We start from the raw sequence: 19546 nt of genomic DNA, 5'->3' as shown, positions 1-19546 counted from the left end.
TTCCTTAAATAATGAAATATGGTTGAGATATGAAGACCCAGGGCATCTGAATGCAGAGTTTGTCACGAAATATAAAAGTTAATGTCCCTATTTATAATACTCAATTCTTATCTATGCTRGAGGGTTCCATTGTTTAAATCAAAACTGAACTATGTCTCTCTCAGTAAAAGTCTTTGTATGTAGATTATTCTGACTAAGCCATTTTTCCACAAAATGGCCACTGACCTGCCTCAGATTTTCTGTTAAGTATCTTGTTTCCCTTCTGATAGAGGAACTTGCTTGTGGGTGCTATGGGAACTGAAGAGGGAGAAAGTTCTTAGATGAAGACCTTTCAGAAGCAGTACAGATGAAGGAAGCATAGTAAAATAAATTAATCTGTTTTAAACATTCTGTAGTTCTGAGGTTTAGGCACACTATAACTGACTCTGCAGTTACAGAACTTATGATCATTCTTATAAATCCACTGTAAAATATTCAGGAACTTTAACATTCTTAAAATGAAATGGATTGTTCAAATTCTTGGTCTACTTGACCTTATTATTTTCTATGTGTTTCCACTTAATGGCTCTTACTGCCATAATGTCAATCATTCACTGTTGTTCTTCTCTAGTACCCCACATCTAGTTGTCTAAATAAGTCAATTAAAACTGATTTTATCAAAGTAGTTGTCTGATTTAACAGCAAACAAAATCAGTAATCACTGCATGTACACCCGATAGATACATGCACAGGGATGTGTGCACACATGCACGCTCACACTGTCACACATGAACACAGACATTCTTAAACACGCATGCATGTACTGCTAACATAGCTAGCCACACAGATACTTTCCCACACTTGTTCCTGCTTGATCCATCTTTTTCCCTTCTTTTCATCGATTTTGATCCTTCCCTTAAACATCCCGTAAGAAATTTGGTGCATTCCCACGATCTGCTTAAAACATTCTATAATAAATTTTACACAACCCAAAAATTCTCTTCCCCATGTATCCAATGATAAATTTGGTACCCCTTTAGACAATAATGGTGACTAGTTTTCATGACATTATGGAGAGGGAGTTTCTTTTATTGAGTGATGTCTGTGGGTTTCACACCAGGAACAATGGTCTTATCGTTCTCCTTTGATAGTCTTAAGAGTAGTAAACTGAGTGTGCTTTTGTTGCATTACAAGCATTCCTTTGATCCTTGCTGAGTCTTTGTGTTCACCATGATTAGCCTTTAATCATATAACCTAACACTGTGTATGATGATACATTGTCTTCTATCCACATTTCTTTGCAATGATAACTTATTAATTTTTACTTGTAAACTCTGAAGTCTATTTGAAGTTCTCCACAASTGATAATTATGAAAAGCAAGTGTGTTCTTTGTAAGCCTATAGAAGGCTAATATAATCTATACTATATTGCATAGATGTGTAGCTGCACTGGAAAGTGTCAAATGTTGACAAAAGGAAAAAAAAAGTTATAAAAAGGCTGTTYCACAAACAGGTACAAACATTTTAGAAATATACTCTTCATTGTCCTCTGCACATGGATTTATTTTAAACTTTCATAACCAGACTTTTATTAAGGCCTATGCATTTCAGAAAAAAATCTTACTGGATGTTTGATCATGAACATGTCTAAGAACAGGAAAATAGGGATGATACAGTGATTCTTCATACTGTAAGCTTATAATAAATTGAAAGATAATATGATATTTAGTAATAAATATTTCTGTAATCATAAGACCTATGAATGGAAATGAACTATTATTTCAAAACAATTTCCAGTAACTATTAATAATTCCTTCTGGAACAGTCATTTTATTTGGCCCTACTGAGGTTTTAACTTTGTAAAACTATGACTAGTCTTGAGCAGTTTTTGTTGTGAACTAAACTATGCCTTGAAATCTATCTATTGATCTTACTATTATTTTGTTGGAGAGGGAGATAGTGGGTTTTTTAAAGTTTAAAATATTAGGATTGTTTGCTAGAATTGGTTTTGCCTATTAATGAAGAGCAAGGTTAAATTCTAATATGTTGATGGTACCGTGATAAGTCTTGATGTGTGTTTTGACAAAAAGTTATTTATATAATCAGTAAGAATTATAGTTCAACATATGAACTAACGTGGCTAAGAAATGCTTAAAAATGAATATATATGCAGCTACATTATGATAGTAAAGGCATATTGAACAATAGTTCTTCGACGTTTTCCCCACCATAGTGGTTCTAGATCGTATGCTGTTTTGCTTCTGTCAGGTAATTGTAAGATGAACAGCTTTTTAATTAAGCAATAAAAGAATGCTAACCATCTATTTCTTGAGTTATATTTAAATTAATAATTTTTAAAAACACTTTAATTTTTACTCTACAAAGATAAAACTGGCAAAGGTAACAAGTGTTGAGTTATTCTGAATCTGGCAGTATAGCTGAAAGAGACATGATGCATAATGGTTCTTAAAAGCCAATATTGATTTATTTTCAGATTTACTCATTTCTTAAGAGCTTTAGAAGTGTATTTTTGTCATACAGGCCCACACTGTTCTCTTTTGGAAGGGAAAAAATTTAAAAACCTCCCASTAAGATAGGGTAGATCTTAAAAAATGTCTTGTATATATAATAGACTCTGCTAAACTGTGATCCAACTGAAGACTAGTATCTTAGGATCAGTTAACAACCAAGAACTTTTCTATCAGTGAACAGTTAAAAAAATTTCAACATTGAACATTGTGTTTAATGTTTATAAAGCAGACTCTTTTAAAAAATCAGAACTCATGAGGCTAAGGCAAGTCAAAGATACCTTGTAAGTCCAAAATAACTGAGTTACTTTATCATGTAATAAGACAGAGTTCTTTTTATGTTAAATAAATTTTAAGAAGTGAGGAAAGTCTTGTAGTTACAGTTGGCTCAAATGTAATTTTATCATTGTGAACTCATCATGAAAGCAAATGTAACTGGGATGTATCTTTCTCTTAGAAGATACCAAGTAAGTAAATAATCAATTGTGCAATTGTATTTGTCATTCACAAAAGTCTACGTGTAGTGGGCCATGAATTTTACATCTTGYAATATTTTTAATTCAGAAGAGGATAAAAATGGGATGTATATACTTAAAATTTATTTATTATTGCAGAATTATTACTATTTGTCTGGATCATAGCCCTGAAAATATGTTAATTTTAATCATATTTTTGTTAGGCAGATCTATAAAGTATTTGGTGAAAGTAAATGCTTTTAAAATACAGCCATGGGCAAATACATTATTTGGATGTAAATTGRAACCTTTTATGGACCATTTTACCCAGAGACAATTGCACTTTTTTTTGAATATTTGTGGAAAAAAAAGTCATAAAAAGGACTGTCAAGTTGTATTTGATTTTTAATGTTTGCAAAGGGTACAGCTGTCATTTGTGGTGGTAACTGTAACAGCCAAATATGCAGCTGGTAAGTATTCAGTAAGTGCTGTCCATTTAAAAAATATATATATATGTTGACTATTTGCTGAGGCACTGAGAGCTTCCTTTAATATGTCATAGTTACTCATTAAGCATGTATGGTGATTAAAAACCTGTTGTATAACAAAAGAAAATGTAACATGACTAATTTCTAGATTYTCTAGATGATGATATTGAAAACAAATAACTCAGTTTACAGTTAACATATGAACTTTTTGTAACTGTTAATTATATTAAATGAATTAATAATTTATGTGGCCATTGATAAAAGCTAGATTTTAGTCATATGAAATGTGTTTTTTAAAACCGTACTGTATAAACAGAACATTTCTGAATGCTTTATCTATTGCCATTATTTTTTGAATCTTACTATTGTGAATTAACTACAAGAATAAAATTAATTTGGAGGAAGAGGGCTGTGAGTTTGCTATATTAATTGTTTTTAACTCGAGTTTGTAGTTCTATTACTGACTTCTCTCTTTGAGTGGAAACAAATAGTCTTGCAAAGTTGTCAAGTGGATTCAAAGTTACTTTTTGCTAAAGAAGAGTCATGTAAGAGGTTCAAGATTCCCAATCCTGCACTTGGCATTACCTCCAAATCTTGGAAACTTTTCTTTCTTATATACAAATTCCTTTTCTTTGGGTAGTTCCGTGGTTTAAATAGAGCTTTATATGCTACAAAGGCATTCCTCTACCATTCCTTCTTGTTCAGCCTTCATTTGTCTCTGAGTGCTTCTTCTGAATTACTCAAACAGTGAGTGTTTTAGTTGTGCCCCTTCAATATTTTCAGAAGTTCCAATACTTAACCTTTTGAAAAGATTAGAGAGAAGTGCCTTATTTTCTAGGGTACAGTTACTCTTACACTTTCCTGAAGAGCGACGTACTTGCTCACAGTCTTTAATGACTGAGTCATGGATAGGCAGGTTGTTACCAGCATAAACTGATTTTACAACATAGTGAAGGATGCTCATATTGTCAGTTCACAAAACTGAATTGGTAAATTTAAGAAAAATTCCCTAAGTTTATCATTTGATTCTTAGATTCAAGCATCAGAAAGTTATTGACTTACATGGCAGAAATATTAGGCAGATTGCTCTATCCTTACAAAGCAGCTTTCAGTTGTGTTGCTCCTTTTTGAAAGCCAGTGTGTGGGCACAGATCTCTGTGTGTATTCTTGTACTGAGCCTGGATCTGGCTTTCTGTTCAGCTTTACAAAAACCTTTCTTGTTCCCTGCTCTAGACAGAGCTGCTCCAGACAGACTTGTACTGCTTATTGTGACTTAAGTTATGTCTGTAAAGGATGTTGCAAAATGATGAAGATTAGAACAGAGAACTACTACTTTTTACCTATTGACAAAATACATACAGGGAAACAAATGAGCACTCCAAAGGAATTGTTGGGACACTGCCTCAAAATTTTGTAGTCTTATGTTACTTCCAGAAAAAAATGCATATTATCAAAGGTTAACATTTAAAAATATAGAGACTGCTAGCCAGAGCTTGAGAGCACTGTATGCCACTCTTGAGTCTTCAGCTCTTTGAGTGTATTTCTTGTTGTATATCTAGATTGGTTTTAAAAAAGACCTTACTCATATATGCCTTTAAAGGATGAAGTGTTTGATTCCATGTTTAACTGATTTATCAAAAACACGTGAAACACTTTTTCTTGAAATGAATAAAAATTAACAAGATAAAAACTGCAGTTGTAAAAGAAACTGAGCAAGGGAAACTAAGGGAACAATTAATAATGAAAATACAGTATCTGTGTAATACATATGAGTATATAGTCCTCTGGTATGTGTGCATTAATTATATACATTTGCTTAATTTATTTGTTTTAAGGCCACGGAACATCCTTTAGTATAGATTGTAACATCTGTTCTTGTTTTGCTGGGAACTTGATATGTTCTACACGGCAGTGTCTGAATGAGCATAGTTCAGAAGATGAACGTCGGAAGTTTACAGGTAACTTTCCAAACCACAGCAATTTATATTCTTAGAAGATTAGCTTCTAATGCTTTCTTACAGTGCTCATAGGAAAAACGATAATTTGCGACAAATAGGTTCTTTAAGTATTTGTTTTCCCATGTCCAACCTGTTCTTCAGAAAAAATGCATGCCTTTAAAAAAAATCAGTCTTAGAAAATAGATCTCAGGAAATCTATAAAAATAGGTAGAGAAAGGGTAATGCCACTGGGATGAGAGACAAGGAGTTTTTGGAATAGAACGGAGAAGTTGAGTACAATTGGCATGAGGCTGTAGAGCAGACTTGCCTTCCTGCCCCCTGTAAACACATACATGCTACAGGTATTGCTAAATTACAGGGGAGAAGAAGCAGTTGAAGATAGGGTGCATCTTTGCGTTTGTTAGAGGACAAAGGTGGCTTAGTGACCCTTCGTATATTTTCTGTCACAGAAAATAAGTGTATGCCAAATTCCTTTTTTGTGTTGCTTTTGCAGGTTTACCATGTAACTGTGTAGATCAGTTTGTACCAGTCTGTGGTCAGAATGGGCGCACTTATCCAAGTGCCTGTATAGCTCGGTGTGTTGGGCTTCAGGACAATCAATTTGAATTTGGATCATGTATCTCTAAGGACCCTTGTAACCCCAACCCTTGTAATAAAAATCAGAGGTAAAAGCAAAATATATTTTAAGTTATTCTTTGACATTTGCTATTCATAAATCAGATATACTTTTTCTTCGGTAAATGTGCTGTATATTGTAATAGTATTCTACTTTTGGGACACTCCAGTAAAAATAGATATTGGAAGAAAATGTTTTTTATTTATGGTAGTTAATTATGGACTGTAATGACCTCCAGCTCTTGCTTCTGTTTATATAATGCTTAAATTCATTTTACAAGTCTTAGTTTTAGCAATAAAACAGATCGAAGTATAATTTCAAAAAGCAGAACCAATTTTTGTTGAAATGGCAGTAAGTGATGGGACACTATTATTTTGTCTCTATTTGATACTCTCTTCTTTAAAAAATGATCATATGAATTGAAGGCTTGGATTCAGTCTGGCTTATTCAGTCAGCAATGTCTATACTTTTTTTTTGTCACCAAGATAGGAAATATCTATCGCTCTGGAGCTCTTAGGCTGTGGCATAATTAGGCATAATTAGATTATCTTTGAAAACCTAGTCTCTTTACAATCTATGAGGTTTCCATGTAAGAGGAAAAAAAAGTTACATAGACAGACATCGTAAAACAAAAATACTGTTCTGTAGTAGTGACAGGAGAAAAGTATATGTTTATTACAGAAGTCTAAGTGTGTGGCTTTGAACATCAGTCTGTATCTTCAATTTTCTCTGTATTGTGCAATAATGCAGTCTCTCTTGAATTTTGCATGTTCTGTTTTGAAAGAAAGCCTCCACAAGACATTGTGTAATACTGTGTTCTTATGAAAGTTGATGATAGAATTTTTTTTCCTTTTTCTATACCTTGATGCAGAAAACTGCAAAGAAAACACTATCATTTTGTACCTGTAGTCGTAGTTGAGGCACTGAAAAGTGTGAGTTTTAAAGCTACATTGTGGATGTACATTCTTTTTTGTTTTTAACTTTCCTGTTTAAAATGTTTTTCGTTTTTCTAGAATAGCCATTATGCTTAGAACCTCAGCTTGCAGTTTCAATAAAGAACTGTATGCAGTCCATCGTTTTGGGTCAGTTTGATAATATAGTGTAAACCAAACATATAAAAGCCCATTTTAAATGTCTCTAAAGTGTTTATAATCCATTTAAGATCTTACGTTGCCCTTACATGTTTAAAGCAATTAAATCTCAGAATTTCTGAGTCTTCCCTAATATAAAATGGAAACGTTTAAAGCATAGGACAGGAATACTCAGAAAGAATAAGGAAACATTGCACATAATCGAGGTAGCATTATATTCATTTATAGAAAATAAATTGTTAGAAAACCTATTTGACCTTTCATCAGTCTGTTCATCAAATTCTGCTAGCTGACATCTCTAACTAGCGGAGGGATGTCTTGCAGGAAATATGACAAATGTTCTGCAGGTTAGGCCATGCAAGGTATGTATTTAATACAAAGGGGAAAGTTTTTCTGCTGTTTATTACTCTTTACTTCTTATCTGTGAAAACTTAAGAGGGGTAACATGCACAAAAGGAACTTATGTCAGTACTAGATTTTCCCCCTTTTTTTTTTTTTTTTTTGTCCCTGAGACAGGATGTGAAATAATACACTAAACCTACAAAGCTAGAATCTAATTAGATATTTGTAATTGAAACCATATACTCTTGTAAGCCTCGTTTTCACTACTCTGTCAAGGGAGAGTTAGTCTAGACCTCTACTCTTGCAGCTCATTGTTTTGATTCTTTCTCTGCCTTTGCTTAAGTATATATTTACAAAGCAAAGCTTGGGAATAGGTAAGAAGTTTATCCAAACTTTTCTAAAATTCATAGAAAAATACTTGATAAAAGAACATTTTTTATTTAGAATCTTTAGTTGGGTTCACATTTATTGGCTAAATGGGGGTGAAGAAGTTCCAAGTTTGTAGTGAAACCTGAAACTGGCTATGCATTTCCTGCAGCTCTCCTCAACCATAGTTAGCACTAAAGCACTGGGAAAGATATCTCTAGTTAATATTTTCCCTGAGTATTCTGAGACTTTAAAAATCCTATGATGTAATATGATAATATTACTTTATGCAGGTGCATACCAAAGAAACAAGTTTGTTTGACTAGTTTTGGAAAGTTCAAATGTAGCCAGCATGAATGTGTGCTAAGGCAATTAAATTGCGACCAGACACGGGATCCTGTTTGTGACACAGACAATGTGGAATACACTAACTTGTGTACTTTGTATCAAAAAGGAAAAAATTTATCATACCGAGGACCATGCCAGGTATGAAATGATTGTAGCAATGAATATCAAATGTTGTTTGTTCTTTAATGATCAGCTTTGTCATTTTCTAGTTATTCCGGCTTACAGAATGTTTTTTTTTGAAAGTAATGCTTCAAAAGTGTAATCTTAACTTGTATCATAGAAAAATATTCTGCACAAAGTGATATCTAGGATTTTGTCAGATGTTTTGCTGCTTTAGTTAACAGTTTTCTCAAATCAAAAGCTTTACTTCTGCTTTCTTCGGGAAAATAGTCTGTTGATTTTTATGTGACATCTTCCTATATTTTTCACTAGTAAAGCTTGCATTGAAGTATGTTTGCAATAATCACTGTGGTTCCTTGGATAGTTAAATGTTAATTTTCACCAGATGAAATATCTTTTTAAAAAATGAAAATTAATGCCCAGTCATTTCTCCTTTACACTAAGTCAAATTTCTCCAGACGTACTTTGACACAATTAATGAATATGGCAGGACAATTTTACCTGTGTGATAACTCTTGAATTATCAGCAAAAATAGTGGAGTTAGATGTTTGGGGTCGCTGTTGTATTGGTAACAAGAAGTGCATAAAAATCTTCACTCTTTTGTTTGATTGTGCCCTGACCTTTGCAAGCTTGTTGTTCGTGATGTACTTACGTCTAGTTTCTTTGGAGACTAGGCAGTCTGTAGCATTTTCCTTAGCTGGTCTGGATCAGCTCAGTTTTCATGTGAATCCCTCAAAACAGATTATTCAGTGCCACCATCCCCTGCAGTGTTGGTAGGTTATTTCTTTTGCCTTACACACCACCTAGGAAATACTCTTCAAATCTGCTGGTTTTTCTCAGATGATCGAAGTGAATTTGAGATCTTTTTGTCTCAACTGATGGACATTCTTGAAAGTAGAGAACACTTCTTCAACTTTTTCTGTATTAAAAATACTATTGCTCTTTTAACACACTTTTAGTTTCTGCCTTTCTGTCTTTATGCCTTCTCTTTCTTGCAGAAAGAGTCTTTTCAGCAATCTTGTTCAGTAAAGAGAATTCTTCTCATTACCCATCAGATAGCTCATGAGATATTGAGGGAATGTGCCAGGCCTGAATAGTAAGAATGGAAGGAATACTGTATGGCTCAAATTTCTCAAATTTTGACTTGCATTCCTCCGTTGCTCTCTTTAAGTACTTATCTTTTGTATTTTTTACCTATTGATAAATTTTCAAGTTGCTTACTCTTAAATTTCCTATTTTTTGAATGTTTAATAATATTAGCAGCAAATTCCCATTAAATTTATTTTTCCAGATATCACAGCTACTCTGAAATCTTGCCTGTAGTGTGAATCTGTTGATCTTTATGATGTTTCTACGTATTTCAGCCATTTTGCAAGTCAGTAGAACCTGTATGTGGACATAACGGGGAAACCTACAGCAGCGTGTGTGCCGCCTATTCAGACCGTGTGGCTGTTGACTACTATGGACACTGTCAGGCTGTAGGCGTTCTCTCAGACTATGGCTTTCATACAGAGTGTGCTTTTGTTAAATGTCCCCTGGTTTCTGTGACTGGCTGCAAACCGGTTATTGCACCAGGTATGTCAATCTATTTTTGAAGTTTACTGCATGTAGTAGTGCCTCAAGGCTATCTATTTAAAATAAGTGTATATCTGGAACAAAACTTACGTACTTTAAAATATTTTGTTCCATTATATGTTTGAGACAACTAAGAGAAAAAGTAAAATACAGATCATTATTGAGGGCTAGAACAAGGCCAGTGTCAGGACTCAGCAGAGTAATTCTAAAAAGGAAAGGCTTTGGCTTTAAGAGTGACTCACCTTCAGTCTTTAGCAACTTCCACTTGTCCCCGTAGGTGATGTAATGTATGTATTTAATATAAAGGGGAAAGTTTTTCTGCTGTTTATTGCTTGTCCCCGTAGGACTTACTTGAGAGAAATGAATGAATTCTCTGGTGTCTAGGATAGAATTGGTGGGAATTGGATGAGTAATTGAATTGGCAGTACAGATACCACATTGGAATGCCAAACCATCTTCAAAGTAGAATATTTAGGGAAACAAAGATCATATTTAATTAGAAGACAGACCAGAAATAAGAGGTAGATATCACTTGTATTTACAGTACTGTGAAAAAGGATGAAAGTAGGAATACTTTTGCAGTTGTGCTATTTTGAACTTTTTTTAGTTGTTTTCACAAATATTGTCCCTGTGAAACAGTAGCTAATCAGAGGTAACACATAACAAGAAAGACTCAGATTTTGAAGAAAACTTTGTTTTATGCATGTTTTTTTTTTCTTTTGCTCACTGATTTGAAATAGGGTCTCTGTGCTCTAGTATTATATTTAGTATTGTAAATGTCTTTATATGAATGTAAATTATTTATAATAAGTCAAATGAGTGTGAGTTAAACCTACATCTATGGGCTGAAAGTTGAAATATCAGCCCATTGGTTTCTAAGATACTGAGGAGAAGCAGTAGGGGAAATAAAATGTGCATCTGTGCGAAAGTAGAATCTGTCAGATAAGCTGCTTTTACTATATATAGAGATAATGAATTCTAAAATGATATAACTGCATAAATTAATGTTGCAATGTCATACCTTAGCTATTTCAGCTTTTAAAATTCACCATGTCTCTAGATGCCATATGCACACAGGCATGTAGTACCTTGCCTTGTAATATGCTGTGTGCCTGTGTTTCTAGCTTACAGTGATGTATCATATTTAAACAATTGGAAATTTATCTTGTTTCACTGAGAGTAGTAAATGCTTACTGAAAGGTGACTAGTTTTGCATTGTCAATGTTTTAAACATAAAAAACCCTTAGATATTGTGCCATTTTACTGTCAATTTGAAAGATTTACTTTGTTCTGGTAGTTTTGATGTTTTCATTTTCAATTAACATTCAACTTTTGACCTCTGCTTACTTTAGTTAAAGTAAAAAGACAATTTGCTTTTATTTCTGAGATTTTTTTTTTTTTGATCATACAGGTGCCTGCTGCCCTCTATGTGCTGGAATGCTGAGAATCTTGTATGACAAAGACAAGCTGGATACTTTTGCAAGGGTACACAGTTTAGTTGTTCCTTGTGTTAAATGGTTGATGGAAAAGTCAAGATACTGTGTATTCCCCTGAAAAGTTAACATATTATAAAGCAATTATTTTTTCTGTAGATTATGTTGTTGGTTTGTTTTTCTTTATAGAAAAGAAATAGTTCTTAATATTCACGTATAAAAATTGAATTATAATGTAAAGCAAAACAGAATTAGAATAGACCCAAACAAGCACATTCAAATTTGAAGGAATTCAAATGATTTGTAACAGTAAAGACAAATGCAAAGGGAACAGCCTGATCTGTGACTGTGTTTTCCTGAATTGTAGTTTTTCCTCGTTAGAATATCTTGCAACACGTGGTTACATGAAATTTTTGTTGCGTTCTTCATTCGGTTATAGCTGAGAGATGCTGCTTTCTTACCAATCTTTAGTCCGGGGCCTTAATGAAAAGGTAGTCCCCCTGTGATATCTGCTATTTGGTACAGGCACTTCTATCACTATGCCCACCAAAATCTTACATATTTGTTGTAGTTTTTATGTCTCAAAACAATACAAAACCTTTATCCAAATTTAGCACTTGCCACCTTCTTTGGCCATTGGCTAGATACTAGAAGTGACAGAGCTCATGATCTCCAGGTACACAAAATGTTTCAATGTTTCAATGTTTCTAGAGACGATGTCTCTAGAATAACTTTTTTACTGGTGAATGAGATATAGGAGTTGATGTGGATAGTCACTATGATCTGTTGTTCTCGTATTCTGGAAGCCTTAGATCTACTTTCTCTGAGAGAATTAAAGGAGTATTCACAGAGGCTGCCACTTCTATATTCTGCTTGCTTTTTTGCTTCTCCTGTTTTAGGCTTCTTTTTCCTCGTACTTAAGTGTCTTTCATAATGATTTCTTTTTCTTGTTCATGGAACTTTACTGTGGCTGCAAAGTGCAGAAAAGGCCCTTGTCAGCCTCTCTAACATCTCGTTTCCTATTACCTTATAATAAATCTGTTCTTTTAACAAATAACTAAGCAAGCCAGAAAGATGGAGGAGACACTAACTTCCACAACATACTTTCCTTTATGTAAGATTCTGCAGCGGGGATGTATCTGCTTGAATCCCATGTCAAGTGATAGTTACAGATTTTGTCTGTAATCAGGTGATTCATTCCCCATGTTATTATTCATTATTCATAATGGTTAAAGCTGATTTTACAGCATGTTATCAAGTTGTTAAAACTGAAGAGGAGAAATGTAATTTTGCCTAATATCACACAATCCATGGAATTCTTTGTTTTTTTCCAGGTAACAAATAAAAAGCCAATAACTGTACTTGACATACTTGAAAAAATCCGCCTGCATGTTTCAGTGCCACAGTGTGATGTGTTTGGATACTTAAGTATAGAATCTGAAATTGTGATTCTCATCATTCCTGTGGATCAAAACCCCAAACCATTGCAGGTAGACTATATTATTATTTTATTTACCCAGCATGGATATACTTTGTTTCCGTACGTGTACACTTGACTTTAAAACTGCTATTTGAAAACAGTAAAATTGGGCATTTTGCTGTGTGCTGAATATACTGGGTTTCTCTAGTGATTTGCATTCAGGTAGCTAGCATTATGGAAGGTAGAATGTGTTTTGAGAATCCTGCCCTTTTGGTAAGAGGCTTTTAATGTGGGTAATTAGAGGGATGAGCTGAAGGAGCCTACAGGGCAGAACAAAGATAAACAATCATAAATTGAATAGCTAATGCCAATGACAGAATAGTATCATTTTAGATTTAAAATGAATAAAGACAGAGCCTTCAACTTTCTGTGGCCGAAATAGTAGCATATGTCAGATGATGAACATAAATATATTATTGAATGACACTGTTGTGGTCTTAAAAAGGAAGTGTCATAGTTCAGGCTAGCAAACAAGCACATAAAGCTGACAGTACTAAAATCTAAACATAAACCAAAAAATGCAGGCCAAAGTTTTAATTTTTTTTTTTAAGGATTGTTTCAGAGCAATGAAAACAAGGGTTTGGCTATGCATTTTTTGTTATCCTGGAGTTTTGGCAACTGCATTTTTTGTTATGCTGGAGCTTGTGCTTCATTTTTAGTTTCTGCTTGCAAAGGCTGTGAAAGACCAGGGAGGAAATCTTCATCTTCAGAAGAAAACAATTCCTTGCCATTTTATAGTTTTTTCTGGTAGTCTTGCTTTGCCCTACTGATTTCATTTACTTCGTTTTATAATGAAGTCCTTTTTGGGGATTAGGTGCTCTGACTGGTTCATTCTATTAACTTGTATATTGATGCACTTTACTTTAAAATAAAGGATTTAGCTTTGAGGAAAAAAAAGGAGGAAGAGAAAACATGCCCACAGTTTCTCTCTTATCCTTTTACAATACAAACAGAATTCAGGCAATTTAATTTCCTTCCTGTTTGGTTTATATTAAAGCCACTTCCCATTTCCTTTTCATTTCTACCATCTAATTTTGCATACTCAGTTTTACTTCTAGGATGGACTAAGTATAGTATGTATATATGTATTTATATGTGTGTGTGAATATATATATAATATATATAGTATAATATGAATTGATAGAATCACTGCTGTAAACTTTGTGAGTTGCAGTATAAAACTAGGGCAGATGTTTCTCAAGTAGATACACTGTTTGTTTGCTTTCCCCTACTACAGCAACCCTGTTATATCCAGCTCAGATCCAAATTATATCTCCTTTAACAGTAAAGCCCCAAATGTTACTAGAACTTAGGGCATGAAGTCTTGAACCTTGCCAATCTGATCAGCTGTTGCCCAGCCTGCAGCAGGTCCTGCCAGACCCCTGGGGAGGGGAGGACCCTGTCCCTGTGAAATGAAAGGGAGCTGCTGCTCTTGCAGAATTGGAATGTCCTCACTTTCAAGTCTCCAAATATTAAGTCTGGCCTGTCAAAAAACTTTAACCAGAAGCAGCTTCCAGAGCTCTAAAGATGTTTAATACTAAATTGATTTCTGGAATGAAGTAGTAGTTGAGGTGAGAAATTGGATTTTCTAATATAAATTTGTAATTATCATCAAATCAATAGGTATATGGAAAAAAATGAGGTATTGTGTTTGTTCAGGTTTTCCTATTATTTCCATTCTTCTATCTTTCCCATAAATGGAATCAGTTCTTCCTCATTTGGAAGAAAAATCCTAATAAGTAGAAAATCCTGATTTTCCACTATTGCAGATCTCAAGGCAGTATTTTGGTCAATCAGAGAGGTTATCATCAATTTTAGAGATATTCTCTTCTAGTTATAATTTACTGCGAGCTTTTTAGCATCAACATTCAAAACATATTATCCATGAATTTGGATGGCTTTGGACAGTAGTTTTCATAGTACCAAAGCCTGTGATAAGAGTTTCATTGGCTTTTAAGGACTACTACAGAACACTGATATCAATCTTACATGTTGACTGGAATAATTCAGATATTCCTTCCTAAATTTTGCTGTCTAGTAATGTATTTTCATTAGCATTTTATATGGTGAGAAGAGAAATAATAGTAACTTTTTTTCCTAGATTGAAGCCTGCAATAAAGAAGCAGAAAAGATAGAATCACTGATAAATTCGGACAGTCCAACATTAGCATCTCACGTGCCACTGTCAGCTCTAATTGCATCTCAAGTACAAGTTTCACTTAGCGTTTCTTCTCCTTCTGTTAAAGTGGTGCCTGTCATGCACTCTCTGCTCCTAAGCCTTCTATTCACCTTGTCAACATTAATATTTAATACGTAACTACTTAGAAAATGTGCGTAAGTATTGCATTTTTTAAATTTTGAAGGACAATTTAAAAAGGATGTCAATAGAAGTATTGATATCCTCAACAAATCAGATAACAAAAATATGTCAGATTCCAGAAAATCTGATGTAGCAATATCTTTCAGTGAAGAACTAAGAGTATTTGGAATAATGTGAAAGATGATTCTTTTATTAATAACTAGTCAGATGCTTGTTTAAGCACAATTAAATTGTTTTCCATTGATCCTGTAACTGTAAAAAGAGTCAGAAGAGTCTGACATTACAGATTTATGATTTTTGCGAGGAGGTATATGACTGGTTTTTTCAGCAATGAACAAATAGTGTATTGAGTTTACTGAAAAACATTATTTTTGCATTTTTCAGATGAATATCAATGAAAATGAAAAGCATGCACCTATTTTAAACATCATTTGTGGAAGAAAAAAATTGCTGCTACTTAATTATTTTACCAAAAATTTAGGAGCTTAGTCTCATGTAAATATACTTTCATATTTTATTATGAAGAAAAGTTAATAGCCCTGGACCTATTTCAATAAACTACCTTGGGTAAATATCTTTACTTGTACTAGTGAAGATTTGCAGGACATTGCGCTCAATGCTTATAAAATGACAATCAAGCTTTATACTAGTACATTACTTCAGTGAAGAAATTCATTCGTTTTTATAGTATTGTACATTTCAGAATCTCTTATTGGATGCAAAATTATAGAGAATTTCAGTATCTTTATTTAAGTGTCATTTTAAATATTGCAGTATTTGCATGTTATCTAATGAAATTTATTCTTTAAATACATTTAAATATCTATATCAACAGTATGTTTTATTACTTATTATATTTTATGCACCTGACCTTAGTCTACATGAAGTATTTTATATCAGTATTATCATAGCCAACATTTGAAGTATATACAGGAAAAACTTATTTTTGCCAAAATGCTGAACTATGAAAGAAAGCACTGAAAATTTTTTGAACATATATGTTACTGTAGCATGTCTGTAGCAATTRTTTTCTGCCAATTCTTTTCAATGCAAAGATATTAAAGCTTTTTATTTTAATAAAAAAAACTTTTTTTGGTCTTGTGTCCTTATACACGAATGTCTAACTTTATAAAATTCTCTCTGCAATATGGTGTGCATTTTTCTTTTTCTTTCAAATACAACACTTGGAACTAACTGCATTTATATGCTTTTCTGATTTATATAGTTAAATCTTGCCAAAGAAAGTAAATTGCAGTGTTCTGATTTTTTTTTAATCAAATCTTTATGGTATGTCTTAGGCATATAAATTTACGCCATGAGCATCAGAGTCAATTAACTATAGAAGAATGTTTGGTTTTTATGGGTCCTTCTTTGTACAGTTATAGTCATCCACAATTTTGATTTGGAAGAGACTTCTCTCACAATCAGCTGGAAATCTGCACAGATATTATGGATAGAATTTATATCTTTCTTTGTACTTAAGCTCTAAGGCTTATCCCCTTCCAGAGCAAATGGAGTGGCTCCATGTGCATACCTGCAAACCATCCCATTGACTTCATCTCACAGTGGGAATTTCTCTGCAACCTCCTTCAGGTGTTATTCTAAGCATGCATATTACATTGTTGTTGTCTCCTCCTGAGTGAAGAACACTCAGTATTATATTTTAAGTGCTATTAAGTGCTCTATATGTTTCTGTTTACTTAGGGTAAATGAGTGCAGATGCAGTTGATCTTTGTAAGCATTGCCACCGAATGTCTCCAGGAAGACTGATGCACATAATCATGAAATACAAATAATTTGTTGAATATGTTGATATCTGTCCCTGAGATTTCTTCTGTGTATTCATAAGAAACTTGGACAAAAGTATATAATGCATTTGAAAAGCTTTTTGAACTTAAATGGTTTAGATCTTTCGACTTCTCCATAGAAACTGCAAGCAATGGAGAAGACATTGAATTCTTTATTTCTTTCAAGTCGTAAACAAGCATCTTTCTAACATTTAGACTGTTAGCTTGCTTAACATTTAGCTGAAACAATCTGCTGCTTCCTGTAAGATTCCTTTTTGTGGAACAATGTATTGTGGTAATTCTGTTTTTATACAGCCATGCAGATTTTATTCAACAAAGAATCATACAAAAACATGTTCACTTGACTTACATTATGAGTTAAGAATCTGGAAAAAGCAGAATTTAATCACAGAGATTTTTTGCAGACACACGAGAATGTTCAGTACTTGCTGGACAATAAAACAGTGAAGATCCTTGAGAAGATATGATAAATCCCCCCTTGAAGAGATTTGAATGGCTATCATAAATATATACAGAACCAATGAGATTATTATCCTAAATTCTTGAATAGAAATCCAGCAGCAAAAGCATACAAGGCTTAGGCTGCTCTTACTGGATGAACAAAACTATGTAAATATTTTCTAGGTTTTCACAAGACCTAGGATACCTTCAAAAGAATGAAGAAATGACTTATTTATCAGTTTTGAATTTGAAGGAACTGGGAGAAAAGGTGGAAGAAGCAGAGTCCAATTTTACTCACACGTTATGAAACTTGAAAGCAAGGGAGAGCAATTTGATACAGGCTTCTGATGAGTTTTCCAAATAAGGGCTAATGACAGTTTGTCACCATCTGAGTGAAAATCTGGGTTGACTTAAGAAAGACTGGAGAAAGCACAAGGATACTTCAAAGAAGCACAAGAAAGATTCTTTCCATTGCTTTTATAACATGACCCAACTGGCACATTTACAAAACATTATTTTCTTCTTTGTAGAAAGCTGCAGTCAACATCAGTAGTTGGCTCTAGAGAGAGATGCTTTGGTTCTGTTTCCTTCTGTTTAATTTGGCTCTTCTCAACAGRGTGGCAGTAATGGATAGGAACCAGCAGAGTCTGTTTGTATGTCCTTAAGATTGGGTATTCCAGCGTGGCAAATATCAGAGCAAGGGATTCCTTGCTTACATGTCTAATGAGTTTTGGTTCCAGTAGCAGTTGGGATTTCTGATTATTCAGAGAGGATAATAACTCGCTCTTCATATTCTAGTCTTATGCTACTTTACCTAATGTCATAAATTACAATTTTGCATGTATGTATCTTGACTGAAAAGTAATGCATTCTTTATATATCCATACTGTGCTTTATGATCACAGAATCGGTAAGTTTAGAAGGGACCTCTGGGAAGCACCTAGTCCAACACCCCTGCTCAAGCACGATCCAGGTGGGTTTTGAGTATCTCCAGAGAAGGAGACTCCACAACCTCTCTGGGCAACCTGTTCCAGTGCTCCGTCACACTCACAGTAAAGAAATTCCTCCTCATATTCAGGTGGAACTTCCTGTGGTTCAGTTTGTGCCTGTTGCCTCTTGTCCTGTCACCGGGCACTGCTGAAAAGAGCCTGGCCCCATCCCCTTGACACCCGTCCTTCAGGTACTTATAGCCGTTGATAAGATCCCCCCAAGTCTTCTCCAGGCAAAACAGGCCCAGCTCTCACAGCCGTTCCTGCCAGAGGGCAGAGGCTCCAGTCCTCTGATCATCTCCATAGCCCTACACTGGATTGTCTCCAGTAGCTCCATGTCCTTGTACTGGGGAGTCCAGAACTGGATGCAGTACTCGAGATGCGGTTTTGCCAGGGCTGAGTAGAGCAGCAGGATCGCCTCCCTCAACCTGCTGGCAACACTCTTCCTAATGCAGCCCAGGATACTATTTGCCTTGTTGGCCACAAGGGCACATTGCTGACTCACGGTTAACTTGTCCACCAGAACTGCCAGGTCCTTCTCTACACAGTTGCTTTCAAGCAGATCAAGCCCCAAACTGTTATTCTGCTGCATGGAGTTATTCTTCCCTAGGTGCARGACCCTGCACTTGTTGAACTTCATGAGGTTCTTCTCTGCCCAACTCACCAGCCTGTCCAGGTCTCTCTGAATAGTAGCACAGCCCTCAGGTGTATCAGCCTCTTCTCCCAAGTTTGGTATCATCTGCAAACTTGCCAAGGAGACACTCTGTCCCTTCATCCAGGTCATTGATGAACAAGTTGAACAGGATGGGACCCAGTACTGAGCCCTGGGGGACGCCACTAGCCACAGGCCTCCAACTAGACTCTGTGCCACTGATGACAATCCTCTGAGCTCTGCCTTTCAGCCAGTTCCCAATCCACCTTGCTGTCCACTCATCTAGCCAACCCTTCCTGAGCTTGCCTAGGAGGATGTTATAGGAGAGAGTGTCAAAAGCCTTGCTGAAGTCAAGTCAGACAACATCCACTGCCCTCCGAACATCCAACCAAACAGTCATGCCATCATAGAAAGCTCTCAGATGGGTTCACCCCTTGGATTTCCCCTTGGTGAATCCATGCTGACTACTCCTGATCGCCTTCTTTTCCTCCACATGCTTAGAGATGACATCTGCGATGAGCTGTTCCATCACTTTTCGAGGGATGGAGGTGAGGCT

The 19546-nt window shown here is 34.8% G+C and overlaps 1 protein-coding gene across 4 annotated transcripts in view; it reads left to right on the top strand.

The window, feature by feature from the left end:
• The window catches only part of RECK (reversion inducing cysteine rich protein with kazal motifs), a 69292-nt gene extending 53133 nt beyond the window's left edge, over window positions 1-16159 (top strand). For all 4 annotated transcript variants that reach the window (XM_085306822.1, XM_085306821.1, XM_085306820.1 and 1 more), the window contains 7 exons: window positions 5286-5408; window positions 5902-6073; window positions 8117-8309; window positions 9657-9867; window positions 11279-11352; window positions 12635-12790; window positions 14882-16159. In XM_085306822.1, the coding sequence (XP_085162948.1) occupies window positions 5286-5408; window positions 5902-6073; window positions 8117-8309; window positions 9657-9867; window positions 11279-11352; window positions 12635-12790; window positions 14882-15097 (1145 nt within the window). In that variant the 3' untranslated portion in view covers window positions 15098-16159. The remainder of the gene's footprint in view (window positions 1-5285; window positions 5409-5901; window positions 6074-8116; window positions 8310-9656; window positions 9868-11278; window positions 11353-12634; window positions 12791-14881) is intronic.
• The last annotated feature ends 3387 nt before the right edge of the window (window positions 16160-19546 follow it).

The sequence above is a fragment of the Rhea americana genome, unplaced genomic scaffold (genome assembly GCF_003343005.1).
Source record: "Rhea americana isolate MKP2758 unplaced genomic scaffold, rheAme1 scaffold_248, whole genome shotgun sequence".
Classification (NCBI taxonomy): domain Eukaryota; kingdom Metazoa; phylum Chordata; class Aves; order Rheiformes; family Rheidae; genus Rhea; species Rhea americana.
The sequence above is the reverse complement of the archived record's forward strand: the minus strand, read 5'-3'. Positions and strand labels throughout refer to the sequence as shown.